The sequence below is a fragment of the Phaethon lepturus genome, unplaced genomic scaffold, assembly GCF_000687285.1.
Source record: "Phaethon lepturus isolate BGI_N335 unplaced genomic scaffold, ASM68728v1 scaffold19851, whole genome shotgun sequence".
Taxonomy (NCBI): Eukaryota; Metazoa; Chordata; class Aves; order Phaethontiformes; family Phaethontidae; genus Phaethon; species Phaethon lepturus.
In genome coordinates, this window is record NW_010517381.1 from 43,676 (window position 1) to 54,897 (window position 11,222).

The window sequence follows — 11,222 nt, forward strand, 5'->3', positions numbered from 1 at the left end:
ATCTTTTTTTTTTTTTCTCTTTCAGACCTGGGCCTGGATCAGTTTATAGTGAAACGCTACGATGGGAAGGTGAGCATGTTAGACTGTTAAGTGTATATTATTCGGTGGATGTTTTAACCTAGAGTCTTTTAGTTATCACCTGCATGTGGGTCTAAGTCAAATGAAATATTTGAAGTATTCTCTTCTGAGCTTTTTGTTGTTCAGTAGCATTGCAGTGCTTTCTCCATGATGACAGAAAGTTTTTTTTTTTTTTTTAAAGGGATCTTATTTTAATCTTTACAGCCAAAATATTACCTCTACTTATATACTGGTAGGCCAGAAATTATAGGTTGTAATCATGTTTCCTTGCTGCTTCTTTATGAGTGTATGAGAGCCCCACAAGTTACGCCGTTTCAGGGGAAACTTGCTTGACCTTTCCCTTCCAGACTCATCTCCTCATCTTCCTAAAGCAAGGAGACACTCTTGTGTTTTTATCTGCGTCCCGAGCATGTGTTTTCCCCACTGTGGAACAGCGTCACTCCATTCCCCTTTTGAACCCTAGCTCCTTCCTACAGCGGTACACAACTGTTTGGATCTTTGTGCTGTCACGATATGGGTTGGTAAAATGTTGAGCACGCTCTGATCTAGTTTTGTTTGCCTGCGTAAGTGGAGCTGCCTAGGATCCTACGTGTTATTATGGAAATCAGAGATTCACTTAACCACACCATAAATGCCGTTGTCATGGAAGAGTACGGTAAAGGCAGCTCTGGCCCTAAGACTAGCAGTTCATACCGACTTCTTGATGCAGATAACCGCGGATTAGTTAATTTTCCATCATACCGCCATGGGCACATAATGGTGCTCCAGCTTTTAGCACTATTTTCATTTCATCTGCGTCATCTGAAAACAAAGCTTCTGTTTTTCCAACGCAAGCAAGTATCTGATCCCTTCGTTGCTGAGTGACGTACCTGACACATAGTGTCAGGCATTTCCAGAAAGCCTCGACACGGAAAAAAATGCCTTTAAAGCTTTATATAAACACAGTGTGAGCTGAACACATGCAGTTCCCTGTCTTGTTTTGCCTTTAGCAGGGGAAAGTAAAGATGGAAGGTGATCAAATACCTGGGGTCCCTGTCATCAGCAGTGTACAAGTGTTCTGGTTACCCAGGCAGCAGAGGGAGATTTTGCTTGAAAACAGGCAATTGGAAGGTGGTATTTTGGCAGTTGGTTTTGACGTGTAAAACTATGAAGCATGTTGTGAACACTTGTTTTCTTCTCCCCCTGCCACAAACCCAGTGTCTGCTTTTCGTGATTAAAAGAAAACAAAACAAAAACAACAACAAAGAAGAATGAACATATATTCTTTGCAAAATATCGAATGTTTCTTCCTCTGGTTTATGACAGTCTATTTTACATCTGCTCACTTTCATCACTTTTATCTTGTCAAGCTATCATGCTCATCCCTTAGGCTTTACATAAACAAGATTTGTTTGTGGGGAAGGAATGCTGAACCCCACGCTATTTTTGCTAATTGTTCCTCTGTTCCTAAGCAGTCTGTTCCTCTCATGTTCGATAAAAGATCCAAAGGCAATCTCTTCGCTGAACTCGACTTTCTGTTCCTCTGCCCCTCAGCACTGAGGGCTTGCATTGCGTTGTCTTCGGATGTGACGGACGCAGTCACCGCACAGGGGTGGGGAAAAACCCACAGTTGGTGTTTGAGGTACCGTGCTTGACTCTGCATCATTGTCCATGCTCTTAGGATCTTGCCACTCAGCCTGGTGAACATCTAGGCTGGCTGAAGGGTGGGGAACAGATAGCCTTTGCCTTATGTGCTAACCACCTTTTGCTCTGACCTGTAGCAGAGTGAAATTGTTTCTTACATAACTTACAGACGTTGGTGCTGCACTTGGATGTCTACGTGCTGTGGTGTGGATAGTCTGAAAGCAAGGCAGCAGATTTAGGTTACTGCAACGGAATTTTCTTTATTGTTATCTTCTCGTGGGACCTATTTTCTCCACAGTCTAACACCACCCTGGAAGCGTCTTGCTCTGTTGAAAATGAAGAAATAGAGCTTCTTGTTTGCCTGGCTGTCTGCTTAAAGACGCCTTGGGACTGGCTAAATCTGGCTGTGGCTATTAGGTCCATTAATGTTAATTCAAGGAGAGTATAAAATAAGTTGGCCTTGGCTCTCCCTTGGTAATGAAAGAAGCTGACAGTAGATTGATTTGTCTGATAGCATCTTGTTCTCATTTTATTGCTTTGCGTTTCAGTTTAAAAAACTTTACTCAGACAAGCACCAACTGTGGTGCTGCAGAGCTGACCTTACTCACTGGAGTTTCACTTGCACAGTAGCACCCGAGGGATAAAACCCTTTTGCATGTCTTCCTCCTTGCCTGTTTCCAACTACGTATTGCTCTTGGGTTATCAAAGCATCCTCTACCTGGAGATGAATTTCTGGTGCTTTCCCTTTGTGCGTCGGCGGAGCTGATGAGCAGAAGGGCGAGAGGTCCATCATTCCCCTGAGCATCCTTACAAATGTCAAGCAGAGGTAATGGGGTTTGCGGTACAGGCATGTGCTCAAAAAGCAGTAGGCCTGTTTGTTGGAAATTTCCTCTTGATTTTTAAGATGAAAGGAGTTTGTGAGCCATCAGACATAAGCAAGCTGTGGTACTGAAAAGTATTGATAGTCTGCAGGCTAGATCCTGGCCGAAGAGTAGAAAAGAGAATTTATTTTAGTTGCAGAGAAAGATGTATACCCAGGGTTACATGCAAGTGATAATTTAGAAAAAGATTCAGGTAAAAGAATAGAACCAGCTGTGCATGGTTGCATTTTAATTACATATTACAGGACAATGTTTATAGTATCAGTATGAATTTTGAGCACGTATGTTTGAGAGTCAAATGCTACAGCATTGGTAAGCAGATGTATGAGCTGCTCTTTTCACAGAACCAATTTTATTTACATAAAACTACCATCAAAACAACTAATTGGCTGTGGTGCAGTGATCGGGACTGGTCTTGCCAAAGGATTTTGTGGAGTGATGTGCCTCTGTGTTGTAATTGTGTTGGGTTTCTGAAGCATCTTGCTGTGCATGTGATTGAATGCTATGGTGAGAAAACAATAGCCACTTTTTTTTCCCCTGTTCCTGCCCTTCGTCCTTCCTAGTGATAATTTATGGAGTTGATGGAGAGGGAGGTAAATATTACTGCCTTATTAATGGAAACAACGGTCCTGTAGTTCGAGTCTAAATGCTTTTTCTTCAGTCATTGGGACACCAAAAATCCAGCAAAAACCCTTGGTCGGATCTGTTTGCCAACATGAACTCATTTTTTTCTTTGACCTGCTGCAGGGCTGAGTGTGTAGGGAGGCAACTCTGCCCCTGGCTCCATTTTTGTCTTAAGTGTGGTGGTTTCTCCCCGAGAGAAGGCAGCTCTGGAAAGTAGAGGAAAAGAAGCATCGATTTCTGTTCATTCAGAGTAGAAGAAAAACACTCACAGGTCTGCCGACATTTCAAAGTGTTCACATTGAGCCTGAACAAAAGGCTGATGTGGGAATAGACACAATCTAATGTGTAGCTCAGGGTGCTGTGGCGTGAAGGTGTCCAGACCACAACAGTTCATCTGCTCCATTTCCACTGTGTCTCTTTCCTCCTCTTGAATTTTGGCGGTGGGAAGGCAGATGCTTTTTTTTAACCCATCTGTAGCAGAAACATCTCGCATTGTCCCTTCTCTAGTCCTGCCATCTCAAAAAGCACGCCTCTGATTAGGGGCAAAGTCCTGTTTAATTTGAGATGTGCGGTTCCCTTGCTGCATAATGTTTGTTAGGGCTTAAGAAAGGGCACTTTTGAGAGTGATGTGGAGAAGTTTCTTTGCGTATCTGATTTTCAAACTGAGGCATCGTGCCGTTTCATCTCTCACTGCTTGCATCTGGCTTAGCAAGATGAGAGTGATGAATAAGGTCTCACTAAACAGAAGTATATATCTGAGCACATGTAATGTGGCGTAGGCTTCATTAATGTTACATAAGTTGTGATACGGATTTTGTTTAAAATTTTCTTTTTTCATGCCCGCTCTGTTTACTTGATGGGCTTTTTTGGCTTATGCATTAATGATTAAAAAGTTTAATCTCTAAAAAAAAAAAAAAGGCGATGCTGTTAGTGGTGTTCCTCTAAAGTCAAGTTGCATATCCATCCTGTTCAGACCAAAATCACGCCCTGTCACCTGGGTTCTTCGGGACGGTCCTCGTCCCGGTAAGCCAGCGCAGGGATGCTCCCGGGTGTGCCGCAGCGGAGCTTTCAGCGGTGCAGCCTGGTGGAAAAGTGTGAGCAGAGGCAGAAAACACCCAGAGGATGTGGTGGGTGCACAGCATGGATCTGTCTTTGTGTAGCGGGGTGCCCACACCAAAGGTGTAGTGCTTTTAGAAGACCTCCAGCCTATTTAGGGGGAAAAAAACCCACCCTCGATGGCTTATTAGTTTAACTCAGAATATACTTGACTTGCTCTTTTGTTCTCTTGTGGGGAAGATTTCTTGCTACTGCTTAATACGAACAAAAGCCTTCGAGCTACCAGCAACAGCTTGCCCTCCTGCTACCATTGCTGCAATAAGTAATTATAGAGGCTTTCAATGCCCTCTAATTAAATTTATGAATTAAGTATTTCCTGCCAACATTTATATTTACATCTCTAGATGTTTGGGGATGCCGTAGAGTAATCAGAGCAATAGCAAAATGAAGGGGAAGGAAAATACTTCAGATGGTTTCTCTAAGGGCCAGTAAAACAGCCGACATTCGCTTCCACTTTATAATGCAGGCTTGTATCATGGACCAGTACAATGATTAGCTTAAACTACACTTACATGCCAAGGCCCTGTAACAGGAGTTGTGTGTTCACTGAAGAAGAGTTTCTGGGAGTCAGTTCAGGAGGAAGATTTCTTGCCGGATAATTTAAAAAGTATCTCAGGAGCAGAGGAGCCTGAAAAAATGTATTCAGGCAGGATTACCATGGGAAGGACTGGAGGTAGATACACTTTTCTGGTGGGTTCAAGGATCTCGCTGCCAGGTTTAAAAGGGGAGGAAAAGGACCGTTTATTTATTAGCCTGAATTTCTGGGTCCTTTGCTTTGTGTATAAGCTAAGGCTGGAGCGTGAGACTTCCACCAGGATGGCGTAAGCTGCTGTAGAGCCAAGCTTGCAGCAAGAGATCCAGGCTCAAAATCCTGCTGTCATTCAGGAGCCAAACATTGGATCAGAGCTTTGGGCTCCTGTGATCTTTAAGTGCCTCTGAAACCTTCATTCAAAAGGATGCAACTCTAAATGATACAAAAGCAAGCTGTTCAGTAAAAAGCAGTGTAAAGTGCGTGTGCGGTTGATTTACTGAGCCCGTTTCCTCTGCCGTCCCCAAAAGCATCGTAACAAACTACTGGGAGGTAATTCTTGCCTGTGACCCTTGGTGGAAGCAAGCAGAGATGCGGTTTATTGCAGATAATTAGCAAATCTGAGTTGAGCTGACGTGATTTTTCTCTTCTTGACTTTCTTTGACACCACTTTCCATCTTTGTGGGTTTCTTCGCTTGCTAGCTTTCTCCTCCCAGCCAAACGTGGCTCTCCCATCTGCTTTGGTTTGCAGTTTTGAGTTACTTTTGTGTTCCTCACTGCTTTTCCCTGTTCGCTGGGACCTGTGCAGACACTGAACTGCAGGTTCTTCTCTTGGCTTGTTTTTAATAGAAAACAATTTCATCAAAGAAAATACTTAACACAGCTAAATGCGTGGTGCCCAAACATCCCTGTGGACGCCTGGATTGCTTTACGTCCACGTACAGAACATGCTTCATCCTCTCCTACGTCCTCTACCAAACGTTCGTAGTGTATTTTGGTTTTGACAGAACTCTACTTGCTGTTGTCTTTTTGTACCGCTAATTCTGTTGTTTGTTTTCACAGGGCTCGTTTGGCAGGCACTACTAAAATGCTCTGGTTGCTGTATGTCCTCTTTTATTCTGGTTTCTAGGTACCCAGCCGATGTTTCTTCCAGCTACTAATATCTCTGATACTTGTGTCTTTATTCTAATGACGATTTGGGTTTTTTTTGGTGTAACCAAGCATTCCCTCATTTTCTTCCCTTTTTTAACCCTCTCCCCTTCCACCAGGATTTCTGGCAGGTACAAAGCAGACAGCATGTGCTTTGATTAGTTTGTGCTTCAGACCTCATAATATGCACTTTTCATGTAAAAGGGACAGTGTATGCTCACCCCTTCTCCCTGCTCCTTTAATAAAAAATCCTGAATCCTCTCCTTGATCCTTAGCCTAAAGGATTTATTTGGGAATACTTGAATGTGGCTTGTTAAGAGTACAATCGTCAGGGTAACCGTTAATACATGGCTTTATTAACGGGAAAGTCTTTGAGCAAAGCTCAGATGTGTATCTCCCTGTCCTCCTATTTTCACGGTGTCTTTTGAGGCTTCTGACTTATTCTGCAGCTTGATGAGACTACCATAAAGCTGGCTCTGTTGGAAAATGGCATTTTCTGCTTCAGGCTGCCAAGTTAGCTTTACTCTGTAAGAAAGCACAGGCGTCTCTCTGGCCAAATGCTGTGGGGAAACATCACGTGTTTGAATATGTGTAAGTTTGGGGAAGGTTATTTTTGTAAACTTGAGTTTTTCAAGTTACAGAACTACGTAGGGGGAACTACATTAAAGAATGTTTTAGGAAGAAGATATTTAGATGCTATAGTTCATAAGATGGTTTCTAGGAAAAGGAACTAGAAAGCAGAGGGAAGTTTGTGTAGTTTATTTTTAAGTAGAGAGGGGAGTGTACTTTAATTGCTTTGTTTGCCATGTAGCTTTGTGATGTTAATGAAATCCATAGGGGAAGTTAGCAAAAAAATGAGGAACTTGGTGACAAAGTGCCCTTAGAGGGTGTATGCAGTCTTTTAATTAGAAAGTGGTTTATGGGATCATTTTTGGCTTTAATCTCTTTGATAGTTTTGCTGGCTTTAGGTTAATGCTTAATACGTAAGGGATACAAACTTGAGCTCTGAAAACTCTGTCCTTGGGTAATGTGGAGTTAGTAGGGAGAAGAGGAAAGGGAAGGAGGATGGATTGAGCAGGGTGGGAGGGAATGTTATAGGAGATGCCTGACCTCACCGGCTACGGCAGGGGGGCAGGTCTGGATGGGAGAAGGAAGGAGTGAGAGAATAAGATTTCTAGTTGTTTCTTAATTTGGCTCCTTAAACCATTTGCCATCATGAATGACAATCTCTAATTACATGATTACATGTGTTTTTTCCCCAAACCTCTTTCTTATCTGGTGAGTGATTAGCGCCAAGCGTATGGCCCCGACCTCATCATCTGAGCCAATACTTGCTTTCTGTACAGAATTATTATTTTCCTCGTGTGCTTTCACACTGGATTTTTTTATCAGAGAAAAGGAGCAGCGTGCGTTATCAACATAATGAGTTCATCTTGGTAATGCGGGCTGAGATGAGGGAAAGCAGTATCCCGATTTTCATCCGGAGACCTAAACAGCCATTTAAATTCAAAGGTGTCAAAAGTCAACTCATTTTAGAAGCATGATTTGGGATGTCAGGGACCTAATTTTAATCCTCCTCCATCAAATTACCATGATGAATCCCTCTGTGGTCCTACAGATTGTGATTTCGTTACCCTGCGGAGGACTGAGCCAGCGCAGTGGAGGGGAGCAGAAGTGTAGACTGTCCCTTTTTCCGAGGCTTTTCCTATTTGCTTTTCCAGCAGGGGTTTCTCCCTTGCATGAGTGGGTCTGCTGCCTGCGAAGGGTCGGGAAAGTCTGTGTCATTTTTCTTGGTCATACAGAATGCTGGCCTTGCATTTCAGGTGCCGTTTGTTTTAAAGGTGATGAATATTTACAGCCTTGCTGGAAGGAGGGAATGCAGATTTCTCTTTCCAGTCTCAGGAGACCACCCCTAGCAATACTTGCTGTCTAATTTTTGATTCTCTGTACATGTCCAAATTCAAATCAGAGGGAGAGAGTATGCAGAACTATTTAACGTCCAGCTCTGCATTTTTGTCCCCCTGTGTATATATACAGATAAAATAACCCCCAAATTAAAGCTTTTAAAAACTCTTGATTAAAATACACTCTTGAAAGGTCGTAAGTTGCAGTATCTATCTGCCAACAGTAAGTTTAAAGCATTTTCCTGTGCTAATGCTCACCCACCATGATTTGCCATGCGGAATCTGTTTGCTTTTGCTTGTGTTAGTATGTAGACTTCATAGTAAATTACCTAAAGCCGCTAGAAATGATACTGTAAACTTCTCCACCGCTAAAAGAGGTTTATGAGTTTCAGAAAGTCCTTGTGCTGTTTCTAGCACAACCTTAAACGCTTTTTTTCTTACTTAGACACATCGCTAGGGTTTTTTTATATATCACTAAAAGGACTTATTTTGCATCCACGTTATAAAGCTAGCTTTAAACTAGATTCCTCTACTCTCCCCCAAGTCCTTTTTTGTCCTTGTTTCACAGTGTGGAAGGACCTCCTCTGCCTCTTTTTCCCTTAAAGGGCTTTTGAACATCTGGGCTGAATGGCTCAATTTTTAAATCTCATTCTGAAAGCCTTTTTAATTCTTTATTTCAGTTTTCTTAATGTAGATAGTGAGGTAGCAACATGAACTGTCATGAAATCTCCAAATCCATGGCTTTGGTGCTTTAAAGTTCATGTCTTCAAAATAAAAGAGCAAAAATGAAAAAGCTCCCTCAGTTTGAAACCTCCGGTTCAGAATTCTGATGCAGACAGAGTGCAAAGCGGTAATATTTTTAGTTACCATAGCAGGCTGCATTGCCTGCAGTTTTGAAGGGTTTCTTAAGGGCTTCTTGGCATTTTTTAAGGGTTTTCCCTTATCTGTCTTGTGTGGTAGACGAATACCGAGCATCTGCTGCAAACCTGTTTAATCTACGACTGTCTCGATGTATCTTTCCTGAGATTTAAACACAGCCCTGCTTGGGAAGAAGCTGGAGTAGTCCCGGCCGGCACGATGCTGTCCTGCAGGCTCTGCTGGACCAGGCAAACAGGAGCTGCATCGCTGCACGCTTCAATGTTGCGTAGCGCTAAGGAGATGGCAGGTGCTAGCTAATACTTTTAAAGATGTCAAACAATATGCGTGGTAGGTGCTAAGGAGAGTTTAAAATGCATGAATTAAATGGATTGTTCAGTACATTTTACAAACAGATTTGTTTACCCATCCTTAGAGGGTTTCCTAGTAGTTTTTTTATTTTTAGGGGTGCTGTCTGTTGATTAAAGCACAAGGTATCAAGCTATGTGCGAGCAGGACTAATAGCGCATCGTGTCTATGCGTACTGCTCAATGTTATGTGCACAAGTACCAATGTGGGGTTCTTTTCCGCTTGTTAGAGAGATTTCATTTGTAAAGAGACACATATCCCAAAATTGCAAGAATATGGAGGGTCATCTTTACCGTATAAAGCCAGAAAACTCAGAAACAAGGAAAGAAATAGTCTATATTTCTTGTAACACAGATTTTTTGGAAACTCCTGCTGTGGAAACATACGGCGTTTTAACTTCTTTTGCTATATGCCTACAGCTAACCATAAAAGAAATACGTTAACAGATGTCTTTTAAACGTTTGCATAACTGAAGGTGGTCAATTGGGACTGAAAGAGAATCGCTTGGCAGCGATGTGACTTCACTGAAACATTCGTGCCGTTGTGTTTGCTTACACAGTATTGGTAACCTTAAAGTATTTCTTTTAAAAAGGAACAAACTGAGTATGGTGACATTTGTCAATAAAAGGTGGTTACGCTTCATCTAAAATTCCTTGTTAATCTACAAAATTACTTTCTGGTTCTGGAGAAATACTCATTATCTTGCATGCACTTGGATACTTATTTTGTTGTCGTTTCGGAAGGCATAAGTCACTGTTGAATGGTCACATAAGGGTGATAAATTCCTGAAGCTTTGCTTCATTGAAGTACAGAGGTGATGTTGAAACATAAACAAGTTATTGTGAATAAATATGCTGAAAGTGTTTTCTCCTCCAGATTGAAACACAAACTGTCAGCTCTAAGTGACTTACCAAGAATGTGATCTTCCCAAAGTGGCAAATTAAATGCTGCTCATTAAGTAGTTTCTGAAATGCAAAATGAAGTGGAGCTGCAAGGATTTAGCTGATAAGGCTTTTCTTAAATGCGGGTTAGAAATGCAGAGCAAACACCGGCGCCGCACCTTGCGGCATCTCTGCCTTTGCAGAGAAGGCATCCTTTAACTTGCAAATATACGTCTTTTTTTTTTCCTTTCAGATTAGCGTAATTAAGTATTAACATGTTTCACTCTTCACTCAGCTCTGGGAAAACAATTTTAAAATCCAAAATAAAGGTAATATTTGGCAAAGAGCGGAAGGAATCAGTGGGATTTTTTCCCCCCCAAAAGCCCTTTGTTATCTGGGAGCTGTACCATGTGCTTGACTCAAGGGAGGTTCCAGCAGTAGATCAGTTTTGGGGTAGAATATATGAAGTTTGTGATACATCTTTGGGTGCTTTCCTTGCTTGCGGCCAGCCTGTAACACAAGGCTGGGGAGTTGCCCGCGTACAGAAATGCAACTTGGTTTTCTACAGCGCACAGGTCTGGGGGAGGTTGGTCACTGTGACTGGTATGTTCAACCCACGTTCTGGTGCTGTTTGTTGGGCTTGGAGCCCGAGTTGGAAAGATCAAACCAAGCTTTCTCTTCTGAAATGCAATTACATTATTTTTTTGGTACCTGTTGTTGATGTCTGGTTTTGTAAGATACTCTGCCTGAATGCCTGTAAAAAGTTTTATTCCACTGAGACTGGACTGGCAGCTTCTCACTGAACTTATGCAGCCATGCTTGTGCTGAAAGCAATGGTGCCTTTGGATTTCTTTTTCTTTTTTCGTGTTAGTTTGGATGTTTGCTCGTTTGTGTGCTTGTTTAATATGAATCTACTGCTTGATTAAAAAATGTATCATAATTGTAAACTGTTTCCCGTGGCTTGCTCATTTGTGAATGCTCAGTTTTTTGGGTGTGCCGAATGATCTTAATCCATTACTCTGGTTTTGGGAATGGACTGAACATAGAAGAAAAATTCTTAAATGGAAGACATTGGACTGTTTTAACTGACTATGGGAATTAGCTTTTGTTCAGATACAAAAGGGTGTCAAATGTGAAAGTTGTCCTGAAATTGTGTGGATAACTAATTTGTGAAGATGACATCTCTCTAAAAGGGGATGGAGGCTTGGAAAGG

The 11,222-nt window shown here is 42.0% G+C and overlaps 1 protein-coding gene across 3 annotated transcripts in view; it reads left to right on the forward strand.

The window, feature by feature from the left end:
• The window catches only part of MICU1 (mitochondrial calcium uptake 1), a 95,686-nt gene that overhangs the window by 31,571 nt on the left and 52,893 nt on the right, over positions 1-11,222 (forward strand). For 2 of the 3 annotated variants that reach the window (XM_010296390.1, XM_010296391.1), the window contains exon 4: positions 26-69. In XM_010296390.1, coding sequence (XP_010294692.1) covers positions 26-69 — 44 coding nt within the window. Of the gene's footprint in view, positions 1-25; positions 70-6,119; positions 6,132-11,222 lie in introns of all 3 variants that reach the window. The other variant, XM_010296389.1, reaches the window with a different exon arrangement.